This window comes from Malus sylvestris, chromosome 2 (genome assembly GCF_916048215.2).
Source record: "Malus sylvestris chromosome 2, drMalSylv7.2, whole genome shotgun sequence".
NCBI lineage: Eukaryota > Viridiplantae > Streptophyta > Magnoliopsida > Rosales > Rosaceae > Malus > Malus sylvestris.
The window spans coordinates 10751598-10766533 of NC_062261.1; the positions used below are offsets into that span (position 1 = coordinate 10751598).

Here is a 14936-nt window from a genome sequence, read left to right on the forward strand (position 1 = left end):
ACATGAATTATCATGTGGAAAGTGTGCACATTTTGTTATGTTAATGCCTTTTCTTTGGGTTTCTGTATAATGATGTGCCTCTGTTTTTGTCAACCGGGACTGTTAGTTTCTTTTCTTGTGGTTTTTATAAACAAAATTGCTGCAAAGAGTCTGTCATCGTGTAGAGGAGTTCACTTTTACTGCAGAAATTGCTGATTCAAGTTGACTGCAAGTCCCCTGAGGTAAGAATTTGTTTTCTTGTTTGAGCTAGTTAAATTGTACTTGCCTAACTATTGAAAGTTTCATGTTTCTTTGTGATATTAATTTCAATCTTTATTTATGAATGTAGCTGTTGGGATGCATGATCCTCTCACAACCTCCCCCTGAAATGAAAGCGAATGGTGAACTCTTGTTAGCACAAGGTGCCTTCGTCAAGCCTTGAATAGGCTCTTAGGCTCTCTTGTAAAAATGGTGATTTTGTTCAGCCGTGCCACTATTGTCCAAGGCCAACATATTGTTTGTTTTAACTTTTAAGTTGTTTAATAAGCAAGGACGGAGCTAGAAATGTTTTTGACTGGGGGCGTCCTAAAACAACCGAGTAAAATAATGGGTGTTAAGTTGTTGAGGGTCAGGTACAATGAAAAATCTCTAAATTAAAAAGTTAAATTTTAAATTGTAATGCCACAAACAAATGGATGAAGTAAATTCATATAAAATACTTTGCAGAGTAAATTTTTTATATCAAGTTATGATACTTCATCGATTGAATCCAATCTATTTATGAAACCCCCAGTTCAATCGAGTTTGATTTAAGTTAGAAAACGTGGAATATTCGGAACCAAAATCAAAAATTTAATTGTTGTTTTAATTGTCATGACAATTTTTTTCATCGCCCAAAAATCTGAGTGGGGGCGGATGCCCCCTCTAGGCCTTAGGTAGCTCCGCCCTTGTTAATAAGCCATTTGCTTGCATGACAAGAAACTGGCCTTCTTCTCAAATGATTGTTATTTTGGAAGGGGTTAAATCCACACTTGGGTTCTTTTCTATGCCTTGAAGACAAGGACTTTATAATTTTCTTGTGTTAAATACCAAAAATAAGGATCACAAACTAATCAAAAGAGATTTTGAACTAGTCAGCAATCTTTGAGTAAAGGGAAAATGTAGGGAAGTGAAGCAAAGTGAATAAACGAAGGAATACACTTGCAAATGTTCAAGAAACATTAATAACATGACTAATAATCAAAGCATAACAATAGTAATATGAAAATAAATGACAAATACAAGCCATCGGGTAAGTTTTGACCTAGTCGGACAAGTTCTTACAATTGCGGGTAATGTTCTATTGAAGGCTACAACAGAAATTGATACTATAAAAGGAAGTAATAAATCTATAAATACAAGGGAGTTTTTGAGATACAAGGGGAATAATTGAAAAGTAAGCTGCATAGCTTTTAAGAAGTCTCTTGGTTTGAGTTGAGTGTCCCTTTCTCTAATCCCTCTACTGCCTTTTATAGAAGCTTTTTTTTCTTGTGAATTAAGTCCTTCAAACTCGGTTCATTCCCTCTCCTCCAATGTGATGTGATGTGATGTGATGTGATGTCTGTCAGAGGATTAGCCCCTACTTGGATACTCAAACTCAAATCCTCTCCGAGTTACAAGTTTTTGTTGACGTGACTGGTATTAAAAAGGATATGTAAATATATTGTAAATATTAAAATTCTTTATTAGGAAGGATAGTTGTGTGTCCTTATTGTTTCCTTATAGAACAAGGATTGTATCTTGTATATATTGTCTATTATGCAATACAATGTTTTTTAAGCCGTAAAATTCAAGTTGGTATTAGAGCCAGGGAGCAGGCCCTTACCGTATTGCCAACTGATGGGTGGGTCCCCTTGGCCCCGCGGATGATGGTGGGTCCATTGGCCCCGCGTGTAGGGTGAGTCCCCTTGGCTCCACGTGGTTGTCGATGTGTGAATCTCCCATGTGTGACTTGCTAATTGGGTCCCACGTGAGGGGGCGTATTAAAATGTCCCACATCGACCGTATCAATGACAAAAAGAAGAGTTTAAATACCCTAATCCCACTCCAACTAATACTGAGGCCCTTTGTATTAAAACCCCACACCTGACTGATTGAGCAGGTGGCCAAGTGGGGACAATATCGGTGTTGTTGGAGTGGGCCCATGGCCCGTCTACCTGAAATTTAAGGAATAGATACTGCCGGCAAGACACTGCTAAGAATTTATTGACAAAAAAATTTGTGAAAGCTCTCGGCAAGACACTGCCAAGAATGGAGACAGTGAATTTAGCTCAGGGGGAGTATTTATTGAAAAAAAAAATGGTGAAAGCTCTCGGCAAGACACTGCCGAGAATGGAGACAGTGAATCTCGGCAAGACACTACCGAGAATGTGAGTATCAGTAAGCCAAGTAGCACTGAACCAGTTAAGTCTTCTGCAATGTGTTGTCGAGTGTGATGCAGAGTGTCAGCAGGGAGTTGCCGAACCAGTTTCACTGTTCCAGTAACCATTAGCTACCGAACCTGCAACCCCCTCTCTCTCAAGCTCAATAGTGTCACCCAATATGTCTTCTCTGAATATTCCTGAGATAAGTACTACTGATACTCATGTAACTAATCTAGATAATGTTATGAGTACATATGAGTTGCCGCCAAGGCAAAATCGTGGTGTTCCTCCTGACAGGTTTTCTCCTGAAGGAAAAGTGAAGTATCCAATAGCTAATTATGTGTCATGCTCAAACCTTACACCAGAACGTCAAGCCTGGGTAAGCAATGTGGAAGCAATCCAAGCACCAACCCGAGTTGAGGAGGCCTTAAAGGATCCTAAATGGGCTACTGCGATGGATGAGGAAATGATGGCATTACATAAGAATGATACATGGGAGGTAATAGAGCTACCTAAAGGAAAGAAACCAGTTGGGTGTAGATGGGTCTTTACGATCAAATACAAGGCAGACGGATCGGTAGACAGGTATAAAGCAAGGTTAGTAGCAAAAGGTTATACTCAAACTTATGGTGTTGATTATCAAGAGACATTTTCTCTAGTAGCGAAGATGAATACAGTACGAGTTCTGATTTCTTTAGCTGCAAATTTGAATTGGCCACTAAAACAGTTTGATGTGAAAAATGCTTTTCTTCATGGGCACTTGAAAAAAGAGGTATATATGGATTTTCTTCCAGGGTACGATGCCGGAAGGAAAACCAGAGTATGTAGGTTGCAAAAGTCACTCTATGGACTTAAGCAATCACCTCGTGCGTGGTTTGGTAGATTTACCTAAGTTATGAGGCGGATTGGGTATTATCAAAGTCACTCAGATCATACATTATTTGTGAAACGAGGAAGTGGTAAAGTGATAGCCTTAATTATTTATATGGATGACATGATAATAACAGGTGATGATTCGGAAGAGATGACGAAGCTAGAACAACACCTTGCCACCGAGTTCGAGATGAAGAATTTGGGAGATTTGAAATATTTTATTGGCGTGGAAGTTGCTCGGTCATCTAGAGGTATTTTCTTGTCTCAACGTAAATATGTCCTGGATTTATTGAAGGAAACAGGGATGCTTGGGTGTAAACTCGTGGATACTCCCATTGTGGAGAAACATTATTTAGGAATTTATCCGGATCAAGAACCAGTGGATAAAGGCAGATATCAGAGACTGGTAGGAAAACTAATTTATTTAGCTCATACCCGTCCAAATATAGCCTATGCAGTGAGTGTGGTGAGTCAATTTATGCACTCGCCAAGTGTGGATCATATGACAGTTGTTATGCGGATTTTAGCTTATTTGAAGTCAGCTCCAGGAAAAGGAATTTTGTATAAAAATTCTGGTCATCTGAGGATTGAAGGATTTACTGATGTTGATTGGGCATGTGATGTAATTGATAGACGCTCTACTTCTGGATACTTTACGTTTGTTGGGGGAAATCTAGTTACTTGGAGGAGCAAGAAGCAAAACGTGGTGTCAAGATCGTCAGCTGAGGCCGAATTCAGAGGTATGGCACATGGAATATGTGAAGTCCTTTGGTTACGTAAGTTACTTGATGGTCTAGGTTTCAAAGCAAAAGAGGCGACAAGTTTGTATTGTGATAATAAATCCGCACGGGAGATTGCAGAGAATCCGGTACAACATGACAGAACAAAGCATGTGGAAGTTGATCGTCATTTTATTAAGGAGAAGCTTGAGAAGAAAATTGTTTCGATACCGTTTGTGAACTCGGAAGAGCAACTTGCGGATATCCTCACACATGCCGTGTGTAGTAGATTTTTTGGTGACTCACTTGTCAAGTTGGGCATGTGTGATATTTATGCTCCAACTTGAGGGAGAGTGTTAACGTGACTGGTATTAAAAAGGGTATGTAAATCTATTGTAAATATTAAAAATCTTTATTAAGAAGGATAGTTGTGTGTCCTTATTATTTCTTTATAGAACAAGAATTGTATCTTGTATATATTGTCTATTATGCAATACAATGTTTTTTAAGCCGTAAAATTCTAAGTGTTTTGCCACGGAAAAACACTTTTCTTCTGCAAAAACTTGCTGAGTAAGCTCCATCCAGTGTGAACGTAGGCAATCTTGCTGCCCACTTTACCAAGTCAAGAGTGCTTTTAAATCTTGGGCCAGTCACTGTTCATTTCTGCCACAAACAAAGACCATTGAGCAAAACAAGGTTTAAAACAGTGTTGGACCTTGGTCAGGCCCGACTGTTCACTTTAGGTCCAAACAGTAGCCAGTTTGTGGAAAGGCCTTCAATCAGGTGGCGAGAGGTGGCTGATAAATGGGCTGGGGCTCGCTGCTACTTACTTGGAGGCACTAGTGAGAAGATGGTTGCTAGGTATGCAAATTCTCGCGCGTGCGCAAAGGGTGTCTGCCTGGTGAACTCTCCAAGTATCACACTATGAAAGAATGATCTTGTTGGATTTGAATTCCTGACTTGGGTGAATGTCAAAGATACGATAGTGAATCAGATGGAAGTGGTGACAATGGTTTTACCGAGTCAGAACTTAATCTTGGAATCTTGCATGCAATGAGATACTGAGGTTCACAGAAATTAAGGATAAAGTCATAAAGAAATTGCTGCCGGTTCTAAATGTGAAGTTACTAAGGATGAAAGTAACAGTGAAGATGTACCTGATATTTGCTCAGGATCAGATTACTCTTTAAAAATGTTGTGATCATACTGGAAGCCATGTTCAAAATTACGATGGTGACAGCTGCAGATTTCGTTTTTCTGAAACTTTTATAGAGCATAAAAACCTACTGAAATTACTGAGATTCTGAAACACCACAAATCTTTCCTGAATGGGTTTCTTGAAAACCATTTCATGGTTAGGTCCTCCAATCTTTCAGTAGATGTTGAGTAGGTTGAATTTTTCTGCCCTCAATGCTCATCAATTATTGGAGCTTACTGTTGTGATAACGGTAGTGCACTTGTAGATGGTGGAGTTCGATTGTTTAAATGTAATGTTTCCACTAGCCTGCAAGTTGGCGAGCCAGCAGACTTGTTCAGGTTAGCATATAGAGAAATACAACTCGTATATATCTCTCTCTCCCTTACCCCTCCCAACATGGTCATTCACATGACTTGTCGCTTGTGTCTTTTGTCCACCTTGAAGTTTTCGGGGGTTATTTCCTTTTCACTTTAGAGTATTGAAGTTTGTTTGTGTTGTAAAATTGTGAGGATGAATGAATGCCCACAGTAAGTGAGACTTGAGAATAATAGATTAATAGTGGTGGTGCGGTGTTTTCAAAAGGAGCAATGATTTCTCATTTTTGTTTGTCACGAATGTGGCTCTATAAATAGAGTACTCCGTGTGTGATCAATACACACTGCAAAAGAAAAAACTGAAAGCAATAACATCAGTATCCCTCCCTTCCTTTTTTACTTGCAATTCTTTTGTGTTATAGTTACGAAACTAAATAGTATGATATTTTACACCCGTTTCGCTCCTATCCTCAGCAAAGGTTATTTATCTAATTTTTGCATATTTATAACACGTTATCACCACGACTCTCTAACCTTAACCAATTATCATCTCCCTTCACCGAAAAATGCTTCCTCCTAGGATTTTCTTGTTATTCTTCCTCCTCTGCTTGATGTGCCCTTGCGAAGAATTGCAAGCACCATGCCTGCTTCTAGTTCTCAATATAACAATTACTTATATCTTTGATTTCTTGTTTGGTGTAACTCCTGATTACAAACCTAGTGTTTATTTATGTTAATCTTACTGCAATAGAAGATGGTGTGGTATCATCGCCCATCTTGAATTGCAGATTTAATTTTACTGCAACTTTAGGTGGTGTTGTATAATCACCCACCATGCTCTGCATATTTAAATTTTCATGCTGCTTGACTGGTGCGGAAGAATTGCTCATCCTATGCTATATTGTTTCAATGAGAGTGGTATGGTACAATCGCCATCCTCATTAATTATGTAAATCTTGAGCTTGACGTTTCGAGTGTTTATCATTTTGGCTTGAAGATCAAAATGAAAAATTTGTAAGAACCAGATGTTCTAACACTACATTCCTCCAGAATACATATTATTGCAAGTTCTTACACATCTCATTTTTCTTTTAGAAAAGAAAATGGCGAACTTGACAAAACTTGATTTTGTTGCCCTGGAACTACCTTACCTGGGTAGTGGACACCAAGATTCATCTAGAGGTAGATAATCTTGGAGAAACCATCAAGGAGGAAAATAGTGCATCCTCTCAAGATCAGACGAAGGCCATGATCTTTATTCGTCGCCACCTTGATAAAGCACTGAAAGCGAGTACCTAACAATTGAAGATCCATTAGCTATCTAGAAGGCATTGAGAAATAGATACAATCACCAGAAAATGGTGATTCTTCCAAGGGCTCATTATGAGTGGACACACATAAGGATCCAAGATTTAAAGTCGGTGGCTGAGTACAATTCTGCAATGTTTAGAATTAGCTCCCAGATGAAGTTTTGTAGGGAGACCATCACTGAGGAAGATATGCTGGAAAAGACTTTCAACACCTTTTATGCCTCTAACGTGCTCTTGCAGCAGTAGTATAGAGAGTGAGGTTTTACTGAGTACAACCAGCTAATATATATGTTATTTGTGGTTGAACAAAACAATGAGCTTCTGATGAAGAATCATCAGTCCCGACTACTGGATTGCCACTATTCCTAGAAGTGAATGCTGCTTCCCTTGAAGTGAACACCACATCATCTCGTGGAAATAATTACAAATGAGGAAGTGGTCACAAGTGAGACTGGTAGAACAGGAAAGGCAAGAATAATGGTGTCCAGTTTCACAACTAGGTTCCAAGGCATAATTCAGGCATGAGGTTCAAGAATGCAAATCGCCACAAGGGTAAAGCTCATATGAATAACGCTCATAGAAATCCTGATGGAGTTTGCCATATGTATGGTGGCAATGGACACTAGGCGCGTACATGTCATACCCCAAAACATCTGGTGGACCTATATCAAGCCTCCCTCAAGGAGAAAGGTGTAGAAACCAATTTCCTCGACCACGCTAAACTAATGGATATACCTGATCCAGTGTTCGATTTATCAGGGCAATTGAACACAACCCACCTCGATGTCTCAGACTTCATTATGGAAAGAGGGAATGAAGTATATCGGTTCGATAAAATCATTTTTGTTTGATGTACTCTTATTACTCTGAACTTGTAGTCTAACGCTTGCATTTTAATTCAATAAAATTAGCATTTAAATTTCATTTTATTATGAATAAACTGTTTTTAACTGTGATTCCCTTACTCAGAGAGCATGGATAAAAACTATGGTTATTCTTAAAACAAGAGCAAAGACGGAGATATTTGTTTTGTAGACAGCGTAACCACGCATATAATACTTCGAGATCGAAAATATTTCTGAAGCTTGATGCTTACAAAAGTAAAGGTAACGACAATATCAGGCCAATCAGATATAATTGAAGGCTCAGGCAAAACCCAAATCATGTTACCAAATGGAACAATATTGTCCATACAAAATGCGTTGACGCTACTCGATCTACTCAAAATTTGTTGAGTTTTAAAGACATACGTTTAAATGGACACCACATTGAAATGAAAAATGCAGAAAATGTGGAATATTGCATTACCTCTAATGATACCCAGAAGCGTATATTGGAGAAGTTACATGGTTTATCGAATGAATTGTATTATACATACATAGACAATTGAAGCATATACTGTCATGAACCAAAAGTTTACATGCTTTAACATAACCATCTGGGTCATCCAGGATCCACCATGATGCATAGAATCATCACTAACTCTAATGAACATCCATTATTGAGCAGACACATTACTATCTCAAATGATAACCCTCGCAAGGCTTGTTCTCAAGGGAAGTTGGTAATTAGACCATCACAACTAAAGATTGATGTTGCATCCCCATCATTTTTGCAAAGAATTCAAGAGGATATTTGTGGGCCTATTCAACCACCTTGTGGACCATTTTGATATTTTATGGTTTTGGTTGATGCATTTACTTGATGGTCACATGTTTGCCTCTTTTCTGCTCGAAATGTAGCTTCTGCGAGACTTCTTGCTCAGATAATTAAGTTGCAAGCACAGTTCCCATATTACCCCATTAAGTCAATCCGACTTGATAACGTTGGTGAATTTACGTCTCAAACCTTTGATGATTACTGCATGACACTAGGCATTGATGTTGAACACCCTGTTTCTCATGTCCATACTCAAAATGGTCTAGCAGAAACGTTTATCAAGCTGCTCCAATTAATAGCTCGCACTCTACTCATGAAAACAAAATTGTCAGTCTTTGCATAGCGACATGCCATCTTACATGCTGCATCATTGGTTCGATTGAGATCTATAGCCAACCACCAATACTCCTCAGTACAACTCGTGTTTGGGCATCAGCCAAACATTTCACATTTACGAGTTTTTGGTTGTGCTGTTTAGGTGCCTATTGCACCGCCACAACGCACTAAAATGGGACCTCAATGCAAACTGGGAATTTATGTGGGTTTTGATTCACTATCTATAGATATTTAGAACCCTTGACAAGTGATATGTTTACAGCTTGTTTTGTGAATTGTCACTTTGATGGGACAGTCTTCCCATCATTAGGAGGAGAAAAAACCGTTCCAGAAGAACGGCAAGAGCTAACATGGGTTGTATCCACCTTATCTCATTTTGATCCATGAAGCATTCAATGTGAAAATGAAGTGAAAATGATTGTTCATCTTAAAAGTATTGCTAATCAAATGCCAGATGCATTTAATGATGCCACAAAAGTGACAAATTCACATATACCAGCTGCAAATGAGTTTGCAAGAATTGATGTCCCTGTTGGACAAAATAAAGTGGCAGCGAATGATTCATCTGGTGCACGCCTAAAGCATGGTAAACCCCCAGGTTCAAAAGATTCAGCCCCTTGAAAGAGAAAGACGGGGCACAACTGAATCCAAATGAAATCATTCAGGAAGAGAAAATGAATGACAAATCCACAATTCATGATTCTGTACTTTCAGAAAAGAAAATGTCATTGATGAGACACATACCCCTGAAGAGACAGAAGTACATGAAAGCAAAGAAATCGCCATAAATTATGCATGTACTAAGAATTGTGGGATCGAAATGAAATAAGCATTGATGACATGTTCGCATTCATAGTAGCCATTGAAATCATATTAAGCGATGATATTGAGCCCTGCTCTGTCGAATGCAAACAGAAATAAGATTGGCCTAAGTGGAAAGATGCAATCCAAGCAGAATTAAATTCCTTGGAATGGCGAAGTATTTTTGGACCAGTAGTCTAAACTCCTCCTAGTGTAAACCCCGTGGGTTTTTCCTATTAAAGTAATTTTAACAAGGTAACATAAGCATGCTTAACATTATATCAACAATCCAAGTAAAGTTGTACTCTTTTTCCTTCGCTATGGTTTTTCCGAGTAAGGTTTTAATGAGGCAACTGATGTTGGTATATGGGCATCCAAAGGGGAGTGTTGTAAAATTGTGAGGATGAATGAATGCCCATAATAAGTGAGACTTGAGAATATTAGATTAATAGTGGTGGTGTGGTGTTTTCAAAAGGAGCAATATTTCCCACTTTTGTTTGTTACGAATGTGGCTATATAAATAGAGTACTCTGTGTGTGATTAGTACACACTATGAAACAAAATAACTAAAAGCAATAATATCAGTATCCCTCACTTCCTCTTTTTACCTGCAATTCTTTTGTGTTATAGTTACAAAACTAAATAATGTGATAGTTTGCATCCGCTTCTCTCATGTTCCTGACAAAGGTTATCTCTCTAACTTTGGCCTATTTATAACAGTTTGAGTTTTTTTTTTTTTGGGTAAATCTCAGTTTACTACCCTATAGTTTCATGGTTTTCAACATTTATTACATAAAGTTTTTTTCATCTCAGAATCATACCTAAAGTGTTAATTTTGGGACTGTCTCATACATCCGTTGGTCTGACTGTTAAGTCTCCCGTTAACAGATGACGTGACATCCATGTGAAAAATGATTGAGCACCTCGTGTCATTAAAAAAAATTTTAAATACTAAAATAATAAATTAAAAAAAAAAACCCAGAACCCACTTCTTCTTCCCCACCCGACACCCGACACCCGACTCGCAAAGAACTTCAAATCTGAGACAGAAAAGCTTCAATCACTGGATTCAATAAAAAAATATTGGGATCATTACAAAACAAAAAATTCAACTCTAGTCAAAGGAAAACCCTAAATCACTTACCAAACTGAGCTTGGAAGAGCAAAGAGCAGAGATTCCACTGAGATAGAAAGTCGATGACGATTGCAACAGAGCACATTTAATGATCGAATCGAAGAAAGGGAGAATTTGAAAAACGATTTGCTCACACGCAATGCGGAGTAGAGAGAGGGAGAGAGACTGAAACAGTCCGGAGCTCTAAATAAAAATAATAAAAAAAACCCAGAACCCACTTCTTCTTCCCAACCCGACAACCTCCATCCCCTCCACCCCTTCTCCCCTCCATCCCCTCCACCCCCTTCGTCTTCTCCACCCGAGCAACCCGTTCTCCCATCCCCTAGCACCCACATCTTGCCCACCCGAGCCACCCCTTCTCTCATCCCCCATTTCCAACCCCACTGCCGCCAAGTCCGTCATCGTCATCTTTCTCCAAAGCGTACACAGTCTTTGAGGCTGAGGCGGCTCTGCTCTTCCGCTTGCAGCTGCTTGATTCTCATATCCTCTTCTTAAGATCGTTGATGAAGTATTTATACTGACACATCAAACACAAGAACTAATTGAGACTGTCCGCAAGAAAGGATGTACTTTCACCTTCTTGCTCTTCCTTACAGAGTTTATTTTTGTCATCCATGCCGAGGTAGCAGTGTACCCTAGATCTTCCGAAAATTCCAGATATCCAAAATACAGGAAAAGAACCCTTCTTCTCCACCTAGAGTGGCAGATTCTGTATCGTGGCGATCTGGCAACTTGATATGTAGAGTGGATGCAAACATACTAACCTTTTTTAAGATTGTTCTGTTTTGGACTTGTTCAGGGAAGTAGAAAGTTAATCTTGAAAGCAACAGAGTTTAGTTTTTGAACTTATTCGCGGCGACAGCCTACAAGTACTCCACTCGTAGGCTAATACCCGTTTTTTCTTGATTATAGCTATTGTTTTAGCAGCATAAGGCATCAAAACAGAGCTAAAGAAAATATTTTTCGACTAATATTTCAATGAAGGTACTCATTTATTTTAAAGTAGTAGTGATACCAAGCCCCAACATCTAGAAAGAGATAATCTCAATCTAAACAGATGATTAGTTTAATACAAATTGGGATTTCTAGCGGACAAACGTTTGCTGCTTCTTTTTGTGGCGATTCTTCTGTTATTCCTCACAGATTTCTTCTGTTGGTTCCCAGTTTTCTGCCTTTTTGCTGCAGTCTTCTTCTCAGCCTCCGCCTCACATTCATCGCCTTCCAATTTCTTCCTCTTTAAAAGCTTAACAAGCCCTTCGAGTGCAGTATCAACATCTTCACTCTTCATCAGCTCTTCCGCAACGTGCGCTGGAGTCACCTCCGTTTCCTTGAGTAAGTCTTGGATTTCTCCATAGAGGTGATGGTGGTTATGGATGTCCAAGTAGTTCGAGGCCAAGAGTTTGAATCCATGGTATGTGCAGTAGGACATGTGAATGTGCATGTCCATGCGCCCCGGCCGCAGAAGGGCGGGGTCTAGCCTGTCCTTGTGGTTAGTGGTAAAGATTATGATCCTCTCATCCCCACAGCTAGACCATAAGCCATCTATGAAGTTTAGTAGTCCAGAGAGTGTCAACTGCAGGAAGCCAAAGACGATAGAGTTAAAATTCTTTTGTACTGAGAGTGCATTTTCCGGGGTTAAAGCTGGAGAAAGAAGGGGCCTTTTTATAGTTTTTATTTTTTATTTTTTATTTATATTTATTTTTAATGGGACAACCAATAGTGTTAGTGGGTAAAATTATTAGTTGCTAGGAGAAGGGGGATCGGTGAGAATCGAACCCGCACTAGAATGCGTAGACATGATTGCTTTCCACCATTTCGGTACAGCCCGTACTAGAATCTAACCATCTGATGCACTAATACATCCACTGGTGCAGTGTAAAATTTTCGGAGTAAAAACAAGCGATTTTCTTTCTAATCCAATTTGAAAACAACAATCTTGAAGGGAAATAGAAAGAAAGCAACTTCCTACCAAACTCTTGAGGGTGCTAGTGCTTCCCCCCAAGGATAAAAAACGAAACAGCAGTGAAGAAAGACAGTGAGGTGGGGTTGGTTGATTGTGAAAGTAGCTATCTTTTAGGTTTTGTGAAACGCTTAGTGCTGAGCTAGTTGTAAGATGCCAATACAACCAATCGGATGCTAATATAACCAAGATTCACCAAATCACAAAGATCAGTTCAAAGCATTAAACTCAACAAATTTATATAAGGAAAAGATGACACACCTGTACATCGTGTTGCTTTTTTCCATCTGTATGTCGACGATCGGGCAGATCAACGGTACAATCAATGTCCTCGATCACAAGAATCGACCTGTTCGCGGTGCCCAGCAGCAGTTTTCTCAGGTCCGAGTCACGAAGAACGTTAGCCAGCTGCAGGTCATAGACATCAAACTTGAGATAATTAGCCATTGCTGCTACCAAGCTCGATTTTCCAGTGCCCGGAGGACCATACAACAAATACCCTCGTTTCCACGCCCTTCCTACTTTCTTGTAGAACTCCTTCCTCTTCACAAACCTGTTAAGATCATCGATAACCGCATTTTTGAGCTCTTGGTCCATGGCCAGAGTCTCGAACGTTGCAGGGTGTTCGAGATTGATGGACTCCCATTTGATGCCATTGTAAGGATAGTTGGCATTCAATGTATACATCTTCAATACCCTTTCTTCATCTTTCATTGCGTCGGCCCTTTCAAGAACATAAGGCACATAACATCCCAATACTTTTTCTTTGTGCATCATGTGGAATGTTAGCTCAAAGTAGCGCTTTTCGGACCTCGGAGATGGATCATTAGGGTTGTTCTGTTTGGAATCCGTACAAAGAAACTTCCATTTGAGCTCAATCCCTTCATAGAAATCGACCAACTTCTCGCCTTTCTCGAGTCTGATTGTCAAGTTCTTCCCCTTGGGGCTCTTGCTAACTCTGATCCTCTCAGTGTTGGAGCTGATTTTCGTGCACAAATAAACCTCCGCAGCTTCGTAGACTTGATTGCGCGACATTCCGCTCGATTCCTCTATGACTAGGGTGAGTTTAGGAGAATGAGTCTTGAAGACGTATTTGATGGCAGATAAAACGTAGCCCCTAACTGGTTGAGGAATGAGCTCGTTCGCCATGGACCGGAAGAGCATGATTGACGCTGCCATGGAGGCGTAGGCAGAGAACAACGACGACGGAGAAGGCATTTCTCTGGTGGAGAACAAGTTCATGGTTACAAGCTTGTGTTTTCTCTCAAGTTTTTGTGAAGTGTAGAGGAGAGGTGTGTGAATAATGATTATATAATATAACAAAGGTTTCTTCTTTGTTTGGAATTTTAGGTAGTCAATAAAAATGTACGTTTGTGGAATTGTGCGTGTGCGTGAGTGGATTCCAAAACAGAGATAGACCCCAACATCCCATCATCCCATGTTTCTTCTTTCTTTCTTTCTTTCTTTCCTTCCTTCTTTCCATCCCATTCCAATTTAATATCTTCCTTTTTCTGTCTTGTTTCGGTTTCTTCTCTAGTTCAATTATTGCATTCAAACACTAGAAAAGGTAAAGCAAAGGTGAGTTTCCGAAAAGCTTCGAGCGCAAGTAATTGATGTAAAGTTCTTCCATACAACGAGCGTATATACACAAAGTTCCTCTCATCAAAATTAATTGTACTATAGGTACGTCAAAAAACCATTTCACTACTCTTTTCACAAGAAAAGTAAAGTAAGAATGAAAGAAATTGGCGTGCCAAAGATTTGCTTCTACTTTTATCTTTTGGGTGTTATGAATTATTACGGCAAAAGTTTTTTTTATGCTCCTGAGTATCTTATGTTAAACAAATTAAGGGTTGTGATATTCACACCCTTAACTACTTTTTCCCATATTTCTTTTATTTTTTTAGTACTTAATTGGTATCATACTATTTAATCTTCCATATATACCCTTCCTACTTTTTGACTTTTGAATTTTTATTTTTTTATTTTTTTTATTTTTACACTTACAATAAATCAACACTCAAGATAAACTCCCAGACTTCTCCCCTTCCTCTGTGCCTCTGTTCCCCTGTCCTCTTTGCTTCCATTCATACCTTCCATGAAAAGCCAATCCATTAACCTTCTTTATTACTTGTGAAAACCACAATGGATGACCTAATAATAACAGATGAAGAGCTCCAGATGGACATTGAGTTGTAGAACATATTGGATATGGCATGCAAGGAGGATGGCATGGATGAAATTTCAGAA

General features: G+C 39.1%; 1 protein-coding gene and 1 long non-coding RNA gene across 2 annotated transcripts; one reads left to right on the forward strand and one right to left on the reverse strand.

Moving 5' to 3' along the window:
* LOC126587076 (uncharacterized) lies at positions 1 to 747 on the forward strand. The gene is made up of 2 exons (XR_007610981.1): positions 1 to 221; positions 329 to 747. It is a non-coding gene; the product is annotated as an uncharacterized LOC126587076 (long non-coding RNA).
* Positions 748 to 11674: 10927 nt separating this feature from the next.
* Positions 11675 to 14035, reverse strand: LOC126587041 (AAA-ATPase At5g17760-like). The gene is made up of 2 exons (XM_050252021.1): positions 12948 to 14035; positions 11675 to 12299 (listed from the first exon to the last, which is right to left on the reverse strand). The coding sequence occupies exons 1-2, from the start codon at positions 13926 to 13928 to the stop codon at positions 11793 to 11795; spliced, it is 1488 nt and encodes a 495-aa protein (XP_050107978.1). The 5' UTR covers positions 13929 to 14035; the 3' UTR covers positions 11675 to 11792.
* Between the last annotated feature and the right edge of the window lie 901 nt (positions 14036 to 14936).

Coding starts and splice junctions, on each gene's coding strand:
- LOC126587041 (XM_050252021.1), bottom strand. CDS start 13,928: ATGAACTTGTTCTCCACCAGAGAAATGCCTTCTCCGTCGTCGTTGTTC. Junction 12,300..12,947: donor AAAAGCAACACGATGTACAG/GTGTGTCATCTT, acceptor GGCTTCCTGCAG/TTGACACTCTCTGGACTACT.